Source organism: Mustela putorius, unplaced genomic scaffold, assembly GCF_011764305.1.
Source record: "Mustela putorius furo isolate JIRA1106 unplaced genomic scaffold, ASM1176430v1.1 tig00003875_pilon_pilon_pilon, whole genome shotgun sequence".
NCBI classification, from domain to species: Eukaryota; Metazoa; Chordata; class Mammalia; order Carnivora; family Mustelidae; genus Mustela; species Mustela putorius.
This window is the reverse complement of record NW_025422026.1, coordinates 5,337,771-5,356,360: the sequence shown is the minus strand read 5'-3', so window position 1 is coordinate 5,356,360 and position 18,590 is coordinate 5,337,771. Positions and strand designations below refer to the sequence as shown.

General features: G+C 60.6%; 1 protein-coding gene across 5 annotated transcripts; it reads right to left on the bottom strand.

The window, feature by feature from the left end:
• Positions 1-20: 20 nt before the first annotated feature.
• FURIN (furin, paired basic amino acid cleaving enzyme) lies at positions 21-14,866 on the bottom strand. Of its 5 annotated transcripts, none has more exons than XM_004763700.3 (16): positions 14,670-14,866; positions 7,530-7,865; positions 7,018-7,116; positions 6,806-6,901; positions 6,365-6,496; positions 6,180-6,256; positions 5,822-5,910; positions 5,204-5,376; positions 4,353-4,565; positions 3,854-3,954; positions 3,642-3,745; positions 3,441-3,558; positions 3,152-3,331; positions 2,592-2,716; positions 2,365-2,475; positions 21-2,164 (listed from the first exon to the last, which is right to left on the bottom strand). In XM_004763700.3, exons 2-16 carry the CDS (start codon positions 7,704-7,706, stop codon positions 1,569-1,571), a joined length of 2,391 nt encoding a protein of 796 aa, XP_004763757.1. In that variant the 5' UTR covers positions 7,707-7,865; positions 14,670-14,866; the 3' UTR covers positions 21-1,568. The 5 variants fall into 5 exon arrangements, with proteins under 5 accessions (XP_004763757.1, XP_004763758.1, XP_044923275.1 ...); XM_004763701.3 differs by having other exon boundaries at positions 14,758-14,866; XM_045067340.1 differs by lacking the exon at positions 14,670-14,866 and adding an exon at positions 11,437-11,703 and having other exon boundaries at positions 6,365-6,493.
• Positions 14,867-18,590: the final 3,724 nt, after the last annotated feature.

Genomic DNA, 18,590 nt, shown 5'->3' with positions numbered 1-18,590 from the left:
ACCACGCTGGAGACCAGGCCTGGTTTGCATAGTCTGCACGTTTAATCACTTTAAAACCTCTAACATTATCTCGTGTCCATTAAATAGAACCAACAATGCTGGGCCTGTTTAAATTACAAGAAAAAAAAAATCACTGGGCACCAACCCAGTATCTTACAAAATTAGCCAGGCTGGCCACAAGGGTGGGGGTTGGGAGAGGAGGGGACACCCCTGGGCAGGTGGCTGGGTGCCAGCAAGGGCTAGGGGAGAGAGAAAGAAAAGAGGGCTCCCGGATGGGAGGGGACTGATTGTCCTAATGGGAGGGGTGCGAAAGGCACGTCAGAAGAGGGGGACTTAAGGGGGCAGAACAGGTCAGTGCTTTCTCCACAAGGGCACAGTGTTGGAGGGGGCTCAGTGCCACTGCCTGCCCACCCCTGGCACTTGGAGAACCAGTGACCCATGAGCCCTTGGCACGATGAGCCCCATCTGAGACACAGATGACAGCCTGCCCCTCCCCCCCACAATCCCCTTTCCTAGGGCCCACCTGGCTTGCCCGCCTGCCTCTTTGGGACTTGGGGCTCAACTCGTCCTCACTCCTCAGCAACATGCTGCAGCCCCCCCACACCTCAGGGCCAGGGTAGCCGGGGGAACAGCAGAGTGGACAGTGGGTGTGGGAAGGTGGGTGGTCCAGCTGCTACCCCCATTAAAAATACAAAAAAAAAAAAAAAATCAGCATCTAAAGTGAAATAATCACAAAGTGAAAATATATCCTCAAACAGCCCCTGAGATCCCCACAGGGGAAAGCAGCATCGGGTGGGAGGCGGGAGAGGCCGGCCGGGCCACCGTCCCTCCCCACCACCCACCCAGGGGCTCCAGGACTGTGAGTGCCAACAGCCCAGGCAGCCCCGGGCTCAGAAAACAGGGACTTGGGCCCTGGCAGGAGGGGAGGGGGCCCGAGAAGGTAGGGTGGTCAGGACACCAGCACGGGGCTCGGTCGGGCCAGCCACACTTGGCGGGCAGCCAGCTGTGGTGGAGGTGGGCAAAGGGACACACACACGCGGGCGCACCCTGGAAGCACCTGCCTTGCCTTGGTCCCTTCCTTTGATCACCACTTCCTCGAGAGGCTCACCAGACTCGGGGGACAGGGTTGGGGATACAAAAGCCCTTGGAGAGGTGGCCTCCTCCTTCAAATACCCCCTAGGCCAGCCTCCCTGCTGCCTGGATGGGGACCATTATTGCTTCAGAGGAACAGGGAAGGGACAAGAGCCGCAGCTCGGTCAGGAATCCCGGAAGAGACACAGGGGATCCCGGCTGGGGCCTGGACCTTGGAAAGCTGTCCTAACGGTTCCACTCCTTTCTCCACGCAGAAGGGGTGCTAGAAGTGGGGTGAGGCCCTCCCCTGCTCCCCAGCTGGTCCTGGGGCCCCACCTCAGGCAGCCAGGGGGCCCGAAGGTAGGGGTGGGAAGCAGTCTCTGCCCCTTGCCTCCCAGCTGGGGTCCAAACCCAGTCCCAAGATAAAAAAATACTTTGGTGAATTAAAAAGTGCCCAAGGAGGGGATGGGCTGGAAGGGGCAGGCAGTAGGCGCTCATCAAAGGGCGCTCTGGTCTTTGATAAAGGCGGTCCTCTCGCCCCGGCCCTCGTCCTCTTCTGAGTCCGACGGGCACTCTTCCTGCCAGGCTTCGGGGGGCAGCCCCTTGTAGGAGATGAGGCCGCGGTCCATGGTGTACACCTTCACCCCCCGGAAGCTGAAGCCGGAGCGCAGCTGCAGGACCAGGAAGACGGTGACAAAGACCAGCACGATGAAGGCGCAGCTGAGGCCGGCCACCACCTCGGGCAGGTGTGAGGGCAGCAGCCCTGCCCGCGGCCGCGGCTCCGCCTCCACCTCTGTGGGCAGCCTCTGGGGCGGCGGCCGCTGCTGGGGCGACTCGCGGCTGCTCTGGCTCTGTCGGGAGCACGTCTGCTCCACGGGGTCCAGCGAGGCATGGCTGGGGCAGCTGAGGCAGTCTGTGGGGGCCAGCCCCTGGCAGGTGGCACACGAGCTGTGGCAGGGGGTACACACGCTGGCCCGGATGGTCTCCACATCGTTCTCGGTGCTATAGTGCGTATCGAGGACTTGGGGCGTGAAGCCTGGTGGGCAGTGCTGGACACAGGTCTTCTGGTGCAGGGAGAAGCCTTCCTCGCACACTGCCGGCAGAGGAGGGGACATGGGTGTCAGCTAAGCAGGCAAGGTGGCCCTGAGCAGCCTCCAGCCCCCAAACCACGGTCATCCCGAGCTCTCTTCAAACCCCTTTTCCTCCTAGCACTGGGCTGCAAGACAGGTTCCCTCCGTGCCCACCCCCTCAAACCTCAGGCCCCGAAACCCCGAAACAGCCACCACCACTGACCCACGCAGGCCTGGCTGGTCGTGAGGGTCTTGCAGCCACTGCTCTCGGGAGGTGTGTGCGGTCCCTCGGGGGCTGTGCCATACAGCACAAGGGTGAACTTGGTCAGCGTCCCTATTCCAGGGTGGGGGAGGAGGCGAGAGTTAGGGAGCACTGGCACTGCCCCCAGAATCCCAGGCCCCCCCAGCTCCCTTCTGTGTCCCCCCACGGTCCTCACACATCCCCAGTACCATAGTTGTTGGCTTCGCTGGTGTTTTCAATCTCCAGGACCCACTCGCCAGAGGGGTCCTCGTCCCAGGAGTGGGTTGTCATGAAGGCCCAGTCGTTAAACCCATCTGCAGAGTAGTCATGTGGCCTGGGGGAGAAGGGTGCCCATGGCTGTTGGAGGCCTCTGGGGGACCCCCGCGAGCAGCCAGGGGACACCAAGGCCACAACACGTGGACTATACACCCTCCCCCAGTGCAGCACCAGCCCCACTAGGCTGAAAATGCCTATAGCTGTTGTTTCCCAGTAGGCCAGGTGTTCTCAACCAGAAAATTCTGGAAACGTGCAAAGTCTGGACACGGGAAGGCACACTACTGGCACATAATGAGTAGAAGCCAGGGATTCCTTTGATGTGGGACAGTCCCTAGGACCAAACCGTCCCTCCTCAAGTGCCAACAGCACCTCCACTAAGAAGAACATGGTGGCCACTAAGACTCTGTGACAAGTCCAGGAGGGTGTGAGTACGCGAACGGACGTGTGCGAGTATGAGGGGCAGGGCAAGCTGGGCAGGGGAGAGGGCAGGCACCTGGCGGCCAGCAGGGTGGAGCGGGTGCCCATGGGGCTGACCAGGTGGATGGCCAGGTCGCCACGGCGATTGTAGGACAAGGTGAGGCGGGCCTGCGCGTGTTCCAGCCGTGTGATGTGGCTGGGCTCCCCCAGGCAGGCGGTCACCGTCTTGCGCACCTCCAGCCGCTTTCCGATGTCCCTGTGCAGACAGTAGGGACAGTGTGCCAGCCTGGCCAGGAGGGCGGGGGCCGCACCCCCAGCAAGCCTCAGGCCCCAGCCACCCCTCCCAGCCCAGGGCCGGGCCTCACTTGGGCTCAGTGAGGATGTCGATGATGCATTTCCTCTGGGGGGGCACCGTCGTCCAGTTCTGGGCCAGGGTCACCATAGCACCTGCGTCCAACAGCCCATAGCCATACGAGTGGCTCACTGCGGGGCAGAGAAGGCGGGCTCAGCTGGGAGGCAGAGAGCCCCCCACGCCCAACCCACGTGCTGGGCCACCCTGTCCTCACCTTTACGGCCCACACCGTTGGTGGCCCAGTCATTAGCATTGAGGTGGGCGGGCTTCGAGGTCTGTACCACCAGGTGCTGCATGTCCCGCCAGGTGAGGTTCTTACTGCAAAGGGGGCAGGGAGAGGTGGGGCTCAGCCTCTCTGGAGAGAGGCCAAGGGCGGTCCTGCAGGGGGCGCAGGTGGGGATGAGGTCGCTGCACCCTCCGACTTACTTGGCTTCCAGGGTGAGAGCAATGATGCCGGCTGCCAAGGGGGCAGAGGCCGAGGTGCCCGTGTGAGACTCCGTACACTTCTGCCGCAAATCTGTGGTCACCTACCAGGAGAACGGGTGGAGGGACTAGAGAGGCCACCAGCCTGCCCCCTGCTCTGCCCACAGGCCCAGAGCACCCACGGAGGGCCGGGGAGCCAGGGCCAGGACACCTGGGGCCCAGCCGCGGCCTTGCTCACTTGCCATGAACAGGCCAATGCCTGGCCCTCCCCAGGTCTCCGTTTCCCATGGCTCGAGGGGCTGAGCTCCAGGCTGGAGACCATTCGAAGCCACGCACTTCCTTAGAGTCTCCACTTCTGGGGGCGTCAAAGAGCCCCATGGCCCCATCCCTAGCCTCAGGGAGCCCCGGCTCCTGTTCCACCATTCCCTGGCCACACCTGGTCTGGAAAAGGGGCCCTGGGTGGAGCCCACAGGCAGCCCCCCACCCCTGGGGCGGGACTCACGATCTGCTTCTCGTTCTGGTTGCCGCTGCTGTATGTGGTGGCCAGCGTGGACGAGCAGGCCTCGCTGTACCAGGGCACGTTGCCCAGCTGCGTGGCGCTGCTGATGGACAGCGTGTAGATGCTGTTGGTGTAGCCGTCACAGTTGCAGCTGTCGTGCTCCCGGCCCCCGTTCCCCGAGGCCCACACGAAGATGGAGCCCAGCCCCCCGCGGCCCTGTGGACAGAGTGGGCCCGGGTCACTCGCAGACGGGGCCCGGGGGAGGCCTGGTGGGAGGGCACTGCCGGGCACTGGGCCCCTCGTCGCACACGTCACCCTACTCCGCACCCCGTGAGACCCCTGCTGGGTTGGGCACTTGGGCAAGTCTGTCTGTCTATCTGGAACCACAGACCTAGGCTGTTGCCAAAGCGTCCAGACCCGGGACTGCAGGAGCTGGAAGTTTGAGGGTTTTCCCCTTGTTTTTCTCTGTTGCTATCTGTCTAGTGCATTAACGTTTTATTTTTATTTTTATATTTTTAAAGATTTTTTATTTATTTATTTGACAGAGAGAGATCATAAGTAGGCAGAGAGGCAGGCAGAGAGAGGGGGGAGGCAGGCTCCCTGCTGAGCAGAGAGCCCGATGCGGGGCCGATCCCAGGACCCTGAGATCATGACCTGAGCCAAAGGCAGCGGCTTAACCCACTGAGCCACCCAGACGCCCGCATTAACGTTTTAATAAACGAGCCTCATATAAAATTAAGGTGTAATGCAAGCATCCACAAACAGGAAGAGGAGAACGGGGGAAGCGAGCTAGGACAGCGAGCAGACAGCCCCGGGCCTGGCCCGAGAAGGCTGTGTGGGGACCCCCACCGCACCTGGCTAACCCCCCGGAAGAAGGCCTCCTCGGCGAGGCGGGCAGGGCCATCCACGGTCTTGCCGTCGTCCTCGGGGCCCCAGCTAGCGCTGTAGATGTGGATGTGGTTGGGGTTCAGGCCCAGCGAGCGGGCCTCCACCGCGTCCGTCACCTCGCCGTCCAGCATGCGCACCCCTGGCCGTGGAGGGGGGTGAGGAGAGGGATGCTGCATGGGTCTAGCCGCCGGGGCACCCCCCCAAAGCACACCCAGCCCTGCACCCCGAGGACACACAGGGGAAGGCAGAGGCTGGAGCTGGCCAAGAGCCGGAAGGGAGAAAGCGAACACACCCTGCCTTCAACCACACAGCCTGGCCTGGAACAAGCCTCTGCACTCCCTGGGGTGCGCGGGGGCCAAGGCCGGCCCTGCAAGGACTCGAGGGCTCAGAGTGGGCGGCAGGGATTCAGGGAGGCTCCTGCTGAGAGGCCCTCACCTGGCCTGCAGCATGGGCGGCTCAGCTCTGCGTGGTCCGGGAGCCTCTAAGGAACTGCCCCGGGGTGGGAATAGATGGGCACTGGCCAGATGGGACAAAATCCCCAGCAGGGCCCTCCCCAGGACAGGGTGGCCACGGCCCACACCCACCTCCAATGCGGGCATTGTAGGCCACACCTACGCCACAGACACCGTTGTTGGCCACGGCAGCCACCTCGCCGGCACACCGTGTGCCATGCCTGCCGGGGACAAGAGCACAGCATTAGCAGGGGACAGAGTGTGGTGGAGCAGTCAGAGGGACCGGATAGGTCAGTGTAGCCCTCCAGCTGCGACCTCTGTGCCCTCCCATGCTCTCCGCTCCACGGCCACCCCTGCTCTGACCAGAACTGGAGCACGACTACAGAGATGTCAGCCTCCGGGGAAACGGGTCTTAACCCGGGCTCAACCCCGCTCTCTCAGCGGAAGGGAGGAGACACCAGGCGGGGCCGGGGGGCCTGCCATAGCTCACCTGTTGTCATTCATCTGTGTGTACCGAGGCTGCGGGTCAGGATCCTGGTCATTGACATCGAAGCTGGCCCCAGGATCCTGGAGAGGACATGGCCATCGTCAGGAACAGTCTGACCAACTGACAGAACAGGACCGCCCCAAGACACCCCTCTCGGGGATCACGGCCTCCCTCCCCCACCTCCTCACATAATTGCCTGCCAAGTCTGGGTGGTTCTTCTCGATGCCGTCGTCCAGAATGGAGACCACAATGCCGTGACCCGTGTAGCCCTGAGCCCAGGCCTCCTTCACGTTCAGGTCCCGCTGGGTGACGCCAGACTGCTGAGAAACCCGCCCCAGCACCCCAGCACTTACAAGATGTGGTTGGCTGTGTGAGGTCAGGGGTACGCTGAAGAATCCCGTCACCACCCCCGAACCTCCTGCTCTACCCGCCCCTGCAGCCACAGTGCCGTCCCCGGCTGCCTGGGCGCCCCCCAGGCTTAGCAGGAAGGGGCAGCAAGAGAATGCTGGGCAGGGAGAACGAAGTAGGCCAGGAGGCCTCCATGTCAGCCTCAGCCTCCCGTGGGAGCCCTCAGTGGCCAGACGGGTGCCGCAGGGGAGGAGGACCCACGACCCGAGGAGGCCGCGTACCAGGTACCACTGCTGGGGAAATTTGGGGTCCGTGGGCTCCTGGTACACATCCCGTTTGGTCCTTCGCTTGGCCACCTGCTGCTCCAGCCACTGCACCTGTGAGGGAGTGAGGGTGAGCAGGTGAGGGGGTGGGGGGTGGGGGGAGGCGGTGGTTACTCAAGAGGCTCCAGAGAGGGAAGGGTGGCAGCCAGAGGGGCTGGGGGTGCACTCACTTGAGGCTCCCTCTGCAGCCGGCTGTGCCGCGGGTGGTGAGGCGACAGGGACCGCTTTGTCACCGCTCGATGCCAGAAGTGGTAATAGTCGCCGAAGATCTGCGACAGAGCAGGGAGGCTGAGCCGGGCTTTCCATCTGTCAGTCCCCGGGGAGGCAGCGGACGGGGGTGGACGACCGGCTGCGAGGGGAGGCTCACGACGCCAGGGGGTGGAGGGGCATCTGCTCCCGGCCTGGGACCGGCCAGGGGGTGCAGGGGACAGAGAGGGACCCACCCTCCCTGGCACAGTCTGGTCTCCCAAACAACCTAGGTTGGAAGCCAGAAGGCAGGATGAACCCCTGCTCCCATCCCCACCCACCCCTACCCCCCGCTGCCCTGAATGTGCCCCCACCCAGACGGTCCCGACAAGGTAAGCCCACAGTCCTGGGCCTGGGGCCCGAACCCCTGCCCTCACTGGCCCCACCTCCAGCAAGGTCCTGAGCCAAGGCCAGAGGTGGTCTGCCCTGGTCCTACCTGGCCCAAGTTGAGGAAGCCATGCTTGCGCGCCAGGCGGTCAGCCACAGCAGGGCCTCCGGGAATGTGCACGGCCCAGGTGTTGGTGTAGACCTTCTGGGCGCGGGCGTCGGCGGCCAGCAGGACCAAGGCTCCTGCCGCTGCTACCACCCATAGCAACCAGGGCCTCAGCTCCATGGGGGGCACAGGTGGCCGGGACCCGGAGCCCCCGTCTCCTTGGCCTGGTCACAGGGCCTCGGCTCCCGCGTGCTTGCTCACTGCCTGTGGCCCGGGGCTGACTGGCGGGGGCATGGGGCCGAGCGGGGCAGGGCTGTGAGGGGACGAGGGCTGCCAGCTCTGAGGGGAACAAGGGAAGAAGAGGGGGAGACGGTCAGTCCCTCCCCAGCCATGTGCTAAAGCTGCCTTCCAAGCCCCAGGGCTGCTAGATCTAGGCCTGAAAAGGCCTCCTGGGGAGACAGGTGAGAATCCAGCCCCCCAAGGTCAGCCGGCCAGCCAGATGGAACCCCCAAACACACACACACACACACACACACACACACACACACACGGCTCCTAAGCCTCTCTCCACATAAGAATACGGAAGTGGGATGAAGTATCAGGCTTGAGTCATCCAGAATCAGAAACAACAACAGAATAAATGTTCAGCACAATCAAAGTAAAAAAGAGATGGGTTATAAAGCAGTATGTACACATGACCCCATTTTGTTTTTAAGGAACTATTTATACATGTATATTTATATATAACCACAAAACAAAATCTGGAAGGACACATGCTGAAACGTTAACCAACGATTCTCTCAAGATGGTGACGATTACAAATAACTGTTATTTTCTTCTTTGTGTCCTTGCATGCTTTCCAAATTACCCAGGTATATTTGACAAAATGTCTTTTCAAAGTTTTTTGATGGGTGGTGTCCACCCAGCTTGCCAGGGGCTCCTGGCTCAGGAAAGCAGACACAGCCACAGGGAGTTACCTGCAAAGACCCACAGCCCCATGGGAAGAAACAGCGGGTGACCCTGGGAGGGATGGGGCTTGGGGGGCTGAGCACAGGGGATCCCACTGGCTTCACCTCCCTCTAGGGACAGACCCCAGGCCGGTGGCCATCATCAAAGTAGGGCCCAGACTCTTTCTAGGCTGTTTCCTGGGGAACACTGCCCACCCCCCCTGCCCTGCCCAGGCCTGGGTGCAGGGCCCCCAGCGGCCCCCTTGTATTCCACGCCCACCAGCCTTACATCATCTGAGCCCAGGCAGCCAGAGCAAACACTGGCTGCTGAGCCAGGAGCGCCAAGGTGAGGCTCAATCAATAGTCTGCCTGTTGTTTCTCCTCCTTCAGCAAACAAGCAGCGGGACCTCTATGCCTGGGGCCACATAACTGTCCCCACACAGGGCCCCTGACTAGCCAGAACCCAAGCCCCTGGGGTGGGGAGCTGCTCAGGGAGGCCCCAGTAGGGCCGCTGGAGGTATCCTGTGTCAGTGCCAAGCTCATTGAGCAGAGAGCCTGCCCAAAGGGCCCCAGATGCCCCCACCAACTCTCAGCCCCAAAGGAGGTTACTCTGCCAGGCAGCAAAAAGGAAGCTCCCCAGTTCGCCCCAGGCTGTGGGGCGCTGAACAGGCAGGCTCACCACTGGGAAACCTCACCCCTCCAGGGGCTCCCCTAGGCCATGACCAGCCTCACGGAAGGAGGGCCGCCCCTACAGTCCCACTCTGCAGGCTGGGAGGGACTCAACACACAATTCCCAGGGTATTTTCAGTTTACACCAAAATAACCTGACAGCTGATGGCGGGAGGCATCCACAATACGGCTCCTCCTCGCCCTGTTACGGGGCAGAGTCCACAGGGCTCCAGGACAGGCCCGTGATGCCTTGGGCGTCCAACTTCCAGAAAGCTAGTCTTAGCAATAGCTGGGTGGCCAAACATAGGCCTTAGGCTGTGAAGAGACCCAAGCCTCTCACTTAATAGTGGATGTGGGGCCCTTCGGGCAGAACCAGGTAGGAACCAGACAAGGCCTCTTCTGGACACTGCAATAGCCACCTCTCGGGTCCAGATGGCAAGTAAACCTCCACCCGACCCGGACCCGGACCACAGTGCTGTGAGCCCTGCCGAAGCTCCCAAATCAAGACGGGCCCATTGAGGCCCAGCTCAGGTTCCAGCACACTGTGAATGGAGCTGCAGCTGCTCGGCATTAAAGGTGATTAACCAACTATTTACCCTGCAGCCCCCCAAAAGAAAGCAGGCTTCCGACACAACCCAACAGTCCCCGGAGAAAGGGCCTGCCTTCCTCTGCCCAGCATCTCCAGCCGCGGGGAGCTGTGGATAATGGCTCCCACACAGCCCCCAAGCCCCCACACATCCCTACCTCAGCAACCTGGAGGGAGGGAAGATTTCTCACCCCCCTCCCTCCCCAAAGAGCAGGCACTGAGAACAATGAATGAATGGGCTGCTCCCCACCCCCATCCCAGACTCTGACTCACCCTCAGAGTCCCAGTTCAGCTCAAACCTCCCCTCCCCAAACCACCAGGCTTGCTTTATTTCTAGCCTCCTGTGATGCCCCCTCACATGGGATGGGCTCTAGGCTGTGGCCACGGAGAAAGCTGGAACTGCTCTTTCTGGCTGTGTTCCTGGGAAAAGCCATTTCTCCAGAGGTCCCGGGAACCTCTAACACAGAGAGCAGCTCTGAAGCGTTAAACTGAACCTACCCCCTGGGCGGGCTGCTGTTTCCCAGGCACTGAGGGTCTGGTGTGGACTAGATTCAGTCTTTCTAGCAGAGACACCAAGCCAAGTCACCAAACCTGAGAGGTGCCCCCGAAATTCTGATTTTCAGTCTCTGCTCAACTAATTTGCTGTGTGATCTCAAACAAGTTACTTCCTCTCTCTGGGCCTCAGTTTCCTTGGTGGTAAAAACTGCTAGATCTGAGATTTTCCAACTTTTTTTAAAAAGCCACATTACACACACACACACCCCCTCTTTTAAAAAATCAAATCTTACATGAAAGCCCCACATAGGAAACGGTAAAATTTGGGCTGTTCCGGTTGAAACACGTCAAGCTTGGCTACTCTCCTGCGCTGTGTCCACACCTGGCCCGCAGCTGCTCAGCCCTCACCAGGCCACATCACCTGGGTTCCCCTCACACTTCCCAAGTCAAAAATAGGATTCCAACACCCTCCAGGGCAGAGGGTCTGCACCTCCCCTCCCCACCGGCGGGGCAAGCGGAAAGCAGGTACAAACCAGACAAGTGACTGCCGTCAGACCTGTCTGGCGAGCAGGCGGCCCCGCGGTCCAGCCACCCCACGGGGACAGAAGGGGCCTGGGTCAGGCCTCGGCGGGAGGCAGCCCCAGCGCCTACCGGAGCCCGCGGGACCCGCACCTGAGTCTCCGTCGCCCAGGTGTGCGGGCGGGGGCGAGGCCGGGCAGGGAATAATCCCCTCCGCCCCGCGCCCCGCCGTTCCTCCCCCTCCCCGGGGCGGCGGAGTAGGCGAGCCGGCGGCGGCCCCCGGCGGCCAGCGGGGAGGCGGGAGCACCCGGCGCCTCTGGAATTCTCTCCCCATCCCGCCCCCGGCGGGGGCCCCGCAGGCGCTTCCTGAGGTCAGAGGGCTCGCCCCGGCCCCAAGCGGAAAAGTACCAGCCCCGGTAGGGGCCGGGGACCGAGCCGGGCCCGGAGCGCTCAGGTGGGCTGCAGGGCGCCCTTCCTGCTCCCCGCGGCTCCACCCTCGGGCCGGCCCCCGAGCCCGTTCCGAACGCCGCGACGGGCAGCCGGGGCCTGGGGGCCCGGGTCAGGCCGGCCGCGACCCTCCCCCGCCGGGGCGCCGGGGCCGAGGAGCCCGCTCCCGGGGCACAGCGGCCCAGTCCGGCCCGCCCTCCCCGGGCCCGGCGCGCTGCCTCCCCGGGCCCCGCGCCCGCCTGCTTACCCGAGGGAGCCCGGGCGGGTAACTTTTCCAGGCGAGCGCCGCGGCGGCTCGGGCGCCCCTCGGCCGAGCGGAGAGCCCGGCGGCGGGGGGCCTGGGCTCGGCGCCGTCCCCGCGCCCAGCAGCAGCGTCACCGCGCGGAGGCGGGGAGGCGCGGCGGGCGGCCTCGGCCCGGCCCGCGACCAGGGGCAGGGCTCGGCCTGGGCTCCGGCTCCAGCGCGGGCGGGGGCAGCGGCCGGGCCCCGGCGGCGCTGCTTGTTTACTCCCGTCGCTGTCAGCGGCTGCGGCGGCCCGGGCTCCTCCTCCTCCGCCGCCGCGCCCCTCCCCCTCGCGGCGCCACCTCCGCGCTCCCGGCCCGCCGCCGCCGCCGCCGCCGCCGCCGCCGCCGGCCCGCCGCGCACGCCGCCCATGCCGCCCGCGCCCCGGCCGGCGTTCGGAGCCCGAGCCGCGCGGACCCAGAGCGCCGGGCCCCGAGCCCAGGCCCTGCGGCCTTCTGGGGCGCCCGCTTCCTCCGGCGCCCGGTAGGGGCAGGTAAAAAGTGGGGCTGGAGATCCCAAAGCCTTGGCGGCCGCCGGGCACGTCCCCACACCCCCACCTCCCGGGCCCAGCTGCCCGCGCCCCCGCTCCCGGCTCTGCGCGCCCCTTGCTCCCGGGGCAGGCGGAGGCAGAGACCCGAACTCGGAACCCTTGGCTCGGGCTGCCAAGGGCTTGAGGAGGTACTCCGAGCTCAGTGTCGGTTGCATTGCGGGGGAGCCGGCCCTCTCTTTCCCGAACCCCCACGACTGTCCCATTCCTGAGCCAGAAATTTGGGCATGACCCAGTTAAGTGTCCCGGGGTGACCGACCTGGGGTAGCTCCCCCTGAGGTCGGACCTCAGCGAGCGGGGCACACCTTCCCAGGGCCTACAGTTAGAAGAGTCACGACTGTTTGCATCTATATAGACAGGTGGATAAGCTGAAAGAGCAGCCCACGCCTTTTCCTTTTTTTTTTTTTTTTTAAAAAAAAGCACCAACCGCGGACCCGGCACGGGGACAGTCCCTTTAGGTTGCCTCCTTCTTAAATACATTATTTAATTCACATAATCCTTCCAAGCCGACATTATTAATCCCATTTTACAGATAAGGAAACTGAGGAGCACAAAGTTAAATAATTTGCCCAAGGCCCCCCACCTAGCAGGCCTCAGAGCTGGAGAGATCTGGGGTTTTGGCAGAACCTGATCCAAGCTACTTGCCGTATACCAACGAGCTCCTCTCCCTCCCTGGGTCCCTGCCCTAGAAAACGTCTGTGCTACTTGGCTGAGGCCACCACTGCTTGAGCTGAGAAAGAAAAGAGGGGAAATGTGGCCAAGAGCTCCCGGGGCTCGGTTATTCCAAGGTCGTAGAGCAGTCTCTGCCCATCCTTTCCTGCGCCCTGTGAGACTACCTTGTGCACAGTCCTATCCTTGGCGTCCTTAAATGGAGGCGGGGGGGGGGGGGGGGGGGGGGGGTGGGGGGGGGGGGGTGGTTGATGACAAAACCCGAACACCGCCCAGCGCTCACCAGGAGCCAGGAGCTATTCTCGGCTCTTTTCCACGTGTTAACTTATTTCTCCCTCCCCACAACCCCGCCAGGTGGGTACAAATACATTCTCCTTTGACACGTTTTATGTAGCACTGTTTACATTTTACAGAAGAGGAAACCGAGGCCCAGAGAGGTCAAGTATTCTCCCTAAGGTCACTAGGTGGCAAGTCAGCTGGTAAGCCCAGTTCAGAGCCCCGTGGCCCTATTTCACACCCCACCACCTTAGACAAGTTACTCCATTCTGAGAGCCTCCCCTGGCTCCTCAGTCAAGTGGAGATGGTCCTCATGGAATGCGACGAGGTACCACTGGGACACCCCTTCAGATGCTGCAGAAACTGGAAACTCTGGTTAGGATGCAGGGGTCCCGAAAGTCGGGCTGGGAGCTAAGTCTGGTTTGTTCCCGCTTGGGGTGGGAACTTCCCTCATGAGAAGCTGAGACTCCTAGGGGCCACCCTGGGGTAGCCCCATTTGGGAGAACAATGCCTGTGCAGTCAGACTGAGGCAGGAAGTGAGTCATGGTTCTTCCTCAGTCTATGAGCAAGAGAACCCCATTGAGAGGAAATTGGGACAGGGCTAGCCCCACCTTAGGCTTGGAGTCCCCCACATGTCCTCTGGCCTAGACGTAAGGCCCTCGCAGAAAGAGAGAGAGACTGGCGGCCTCCAGGTGCCCCACCCTTCCTGGAGGCTGGCCCCGGGGGTGCCACCGTGGGTCTCAGGAGGGGGAGGGCTGTCTCAGAGGGCTGCCACCCCGGAGGGGCCGGCCTCTCCCATCCCGTCTTTGGCAGGAAGTGCGATTCCTTCAGCTGTGTGGCTCAGAGGTGCCTCATTTGTGGGGAGGAGGGAGAGGACCGAGCGAGTGAGCAGCTGTCCTTGCTTTGGCCAGACCATCTTTACCTCTGTCCCTCTCCCACTGGGGAGTTTCACGTACAATCAATCATATTTTACAACAGGCCTCTTGGCAATACAACAGGCCTCTCAGCGGAAAATGAATATGGAAGCCAATCCCCTTGAGACGAGCCTCCCTCCGGAGAGAATCCCACCTGGCCACAGCTGGTGACAGTTCTCTCCCCCAAACAAGGCCTAGGGCCATGTATTGTTCTCTGGATCCCGCCCAAGCATTTCCCTGAGGCCTTAACTCCTGAGGGAGCGAAGCTGCCCCCTGAAGCCGGGTCCCCCCCTGACCGAGGGCCTTCAGAGCCCAGGGCTCTCCGGAGCAGCGCCGGGCAAGATGGTAGCAGCACGTGACAGAAGCCCCGAGCAGGAAGGCCTGGGAGGGGCGGGTAAGAGCGGGGCCTGCCGGGTAAGGCCTGAGGGATGAAGGGGCTGTGAAAGGGGGTTCCCACCTTCCCAGCAAGGCTCAGGGAGGAAGGCTGCAGCCAGCCAGGCTTCTCTTGACCTTCAAATTGGGGGGCAAGGCTCCTGAGGGCAACCACCGTCCTGTGGCTCCGTCCACCCGGGTGCTCCCATGTCCCCTGAGTGCTCCAGGGGGGTCCATTTCTCCCCAAATCTCCTCCCCGCTTTCGGGCACCTCAGAGCCCTCCACAGCAGCGCCCACACCTGGTTTTAATCAAACCCGTCCGTGCATGCACAGAAGGGCCTCTGACAAAATCTAACGGGTACGCTCTCTGAGACGGTGGGATTTGGAGAGCTTTTTAAAGTTTTCTTCCTTTTTGCTTACCTGCGTTTTCTGGAATGTCCACAGTAACTTTTCTAATAAAATAATTAAACCTTGAAGTCATGCAAAATTGAATAAAGCACGCCCATACTTCACCAGCTAGCGCCTGAACACCCGGGGTCCATCCTGAGCGCCTCGCCGCCCGCTGGGGGCTACAGCCAGGCTCCTCCTATCTGGTCTCAGGGCAGGGCCTCGCCAGTTCTGGCTAAACCACTTTGGGAAAACCTCCTTTATATGACAGTCAAACAGGGTGTCTGTGGGTGTGGGGAGGAGCCAGAAATGATTGGGTGCTGACATCTGGTCACGCTGGGACAGGATCGCAGCATTGCCAGCTCTCCTCATTTTACCAGTTATTGGGGTGGGTCTGTGCTCACCTTTGCCTTATGGCTCTGCCACGTCCCCAAGTCACTTACCGGTTTAATGGCTTCCCTCTGCCCACTTTGTGTCTTCTTCCTTGTCCTCAGTGCCCAGCCAGTGTTACCCATAGCTGGGCGCCTGACAGGTGCTTTGGGTGCAGTCTCGCCTGGCAGACATTCATTGAGCACCTGCTGTATGCGGGAGCCCTAAGCACGGAGTCCCTTAGAGCTTGTTCTCAGGAAGCCAGCGACCGCCTCTGCTGGGGTTGGAAGGACCTGCCTGTGAGGACACCAGTGTCCCTGGAAATCTGCACCCTCCCACGGCCTCGCGGCTCCAACAAACCCCCGCCCTTCCTTCTCCCTCTTGATTCAGAAAAGTAAGACAGTCCATTTTCATCTTTTTTTTTAAGTTTTTTTTTTTAAGATTTTATTTATTTATTTGACAGAGAGAGATCACAAGTAGGCAGAGAGGCAGGCAGAGAGAGAGGAAGGGAAGCAGGCTCCCCGCTGAGCAGAGAGCCCGATGCGGGACTCGATCCCAGGACCCTGAGATAAGACCTGAGCCGAAGGCAGCGGCTTAACCCACTGAGCCACCCAGGCGCCCATCTTTTTTTTTTTTTTTTTTGAAAGATTTTATTTATTTGATGGAGAGAGAGCACAAGCAGGAAGAGCCGGAGAGGGAGAAGCAGGCTCCCCGGTGAGCAAGGAGCGCCATGCAGGGCTCGATCCCAGGACCCTGGGATCATGACTCAAGCCGAATGCCCGGCACTTCACCAACTGAGCCACATAGGTGCTCCGAAAACAGTCCATGTTCATGACTCTTGTTGAGTTTTCCAATCAGTTTCTCAGGATCCAGAATAAGGTTTCTCAGCATCAGCACTATTGACCCCTCGGGCCACTGGATCATTCTTTTTTTTGTGGAGACTGTCCTGTGTATTGTAGGATATTTAGCACTATCGCTGGTCTCTAATCACTTCATCCCAGGGGCACCACCACCCGACTGTGACAACCATTAAAAAAAAATTCCCCAGACATTGCCTAATATCCCCTGGGGGTGGGGGCCAGAGTCGCACCCAGCAGAGAGCCACTGGTCCAGAGTTCGGTAAGGGAATGGCGCAGGAGGCAGCAGGAATTGTCTGCGGGAACCATGCACCCAGACACCTGGCAGTGAGGGAGAAAACTGCTAAGCCCCATGGCAAACAGCCCTCTGTGTCTCTACAGCATCTCCTCAGTAACACTCAGGATAACGCCGAACCCAGGTAAGGAACAATCCCAGGGATCGCACTGAGACAGCTTTGCCTTAAATGTGTATTTAGAAAGCAGATTGGTAGCTGCTTGGGGAAGAGGGGCCGGGAGGACGCGTTTGGGAGTGACAGACAGCCTTCGTGATCTCAGTGGGGCGGAGGGTTTCACGGGTGTGCACGGATGTCAAAACGGATCAGGTGGAACCCTTTAAACCCGAGCGGTTCAGAGTGCGTCAATCATATCTCGATTGATCTGTTTTTAAAATGTACTTGTTTAAACTCATAGTGCTTGGAAGGTATTATTTGGAAAATTTACGAACATGTGCTAGCCTATTTCTTGACTGACTGATGCATGGGGGTCCTTAAGATCAGTGTGGTACTTGAGAAGAAAACAGAAGAGAAGATGATCGTGGGCCTCACGGCTGGCCTCAGAAAGGAGGGAAAGCGGGCATGAAGCCAGGAGCGCCCGGCCCCCCTCCGGGGAAGCGCTGGAGTTCTGCCCTTGTACGATGCTATCAAAGCAATGTGTTTGGAACCCTATTATCAGGGGCTTGGGGAAACGAGATGACAAATGTGGTGCTGGCTGCCAGGAAGGAAATACATGATTCTGGACCTTACAGGCTCTTCCACTAACTTTAATCCCTAAAACAAACATCTCTGGGGAGAAAGTCAGTTAATACTGGAGGAGGGCGGGCGCTCTTGCTCCACGGCGCGGTACACCCTGGGAGCAGAGAACCTTCACGGGGGCCACCTGCCCATTAAAGGCCCCAGCACTAGTGCCTGGGGCAGGGGGTGCACTTGGCCGAGCAGGGTGCTGGAGAGACCCAGGAGGGAGAGCCATTGCCAACAATGAGGGGCTTCAAGAGCTTTTCCGCTGGTGGAGACCTCCAACCAAGGTTCTTGAGACTCGAGTGAGGCCGGGGAGCACAGAGAGAACTCGGGGTGAGGCTAAGGTATTGGGACCATGAAACCCTGTTTGGGGAGGGTTGCTTGTACACCTCATGCATCTGTTCCATGGACCTTGACTGAGCACCTTGTGGGCACAGGACCTCCTCCAGTGCTCCTGTGGTAAGGAAGGCAGATAGCAGGTGGATAAGCCAGGTTACAAGAGAAGTTCAGATCACCATGAAGTACAGCATAAATAATAAAGAGGGTAATGTAGTGCTTGGGGGAGGGTGACAGCTGCTGTCCCTAGGGTAGTCAGGGAAGGCTTCTTGGAAGAGGTGATACTGGAACTGAAGCTAAGAAGGAGGCAGTGATGTGGAGATCTGGAGAGAGGACGTCCCAGGCCAAGGAAACCAGGAGGTCACAGGTCTAGGCATGAGCTCGTGTGCTTGGAAAGCAGACACTTCTTGGTGCAGTGGGAGCAGCCAGAGCGGAAGAGATGGGATGGGTCAGAGTTAGGCCATGGCAGGCCAGTTAGGCCATGGCAGGCCAGTCAGGGTGTTGAACTGAATTCTCAGAGCACTGGACAGTTTTTGGAAAATGTTACTAATTAGACTTTTTGCAAGGTTCACTGACTATGGTGGGGAGAAGATATGTAGGGAGGAAGGGGGGAGCCCTACAAAAGCCCTACGCCGGAGGCATCATTAGTGACCCTCCCGTGTTCCCTGTAGGTAGGGAACTGCCTTGGGGAAGCTGAGTACGTTCATCACTTGGTCAGAGGGTCTGTAGGCTGGGAAAGATGGGGTGTCACTCATCACCTTGAGAAGCCACACCCCTGCAGGCTCAGCGTTGGCCAGGGTTGCCAGGCTGAGGTTTCCATGACCCCAATGCTCAGGTGCACTCAGGTACGTCTTCTAAAATTACACCTATGCGGGCATCCAAGCAAGTGACCAGGCAGCAAGGGTTGCCCTGACTGAATGCCTGGAAGTCCTAGGGCACTCGTTTGCTGATTCCGTGACGGGGCTAAGCGCCTTCTGCTGATTGCTTCATTTACGGCTCAGAACACGAGGCAGGCTCTGGGAGCAGCCCCGTTTTACAGATTCAGAAACTGAGGTCCAGACGGCTTGCTGGGAGTCACAGTCAGAAAGAGGGAGACCCTCACTATGAAGCTGGGGACCCATCATGGAAAGCCCACATGCTTAAACCACTCAGCTCTCTGCTCTAGAAGAGGCTGAACCACGACTGCATCACAAGCCAGTTGCCGCGGGTGACGTGGCACAGGCTGTTGGGCTGAGGTTCACGTTTGACTCTTCCCTGGACAAGGCCCGCTGGCCCGTATCCTCCCAGAAGTCTGTGTTGCCGTTTCTGAAATGTGTGTCCCGTGGTGCCGCCGCCTCGCCCCCACACACACCTCGTGAGAGGCCTTCCAGGTGTGCTGC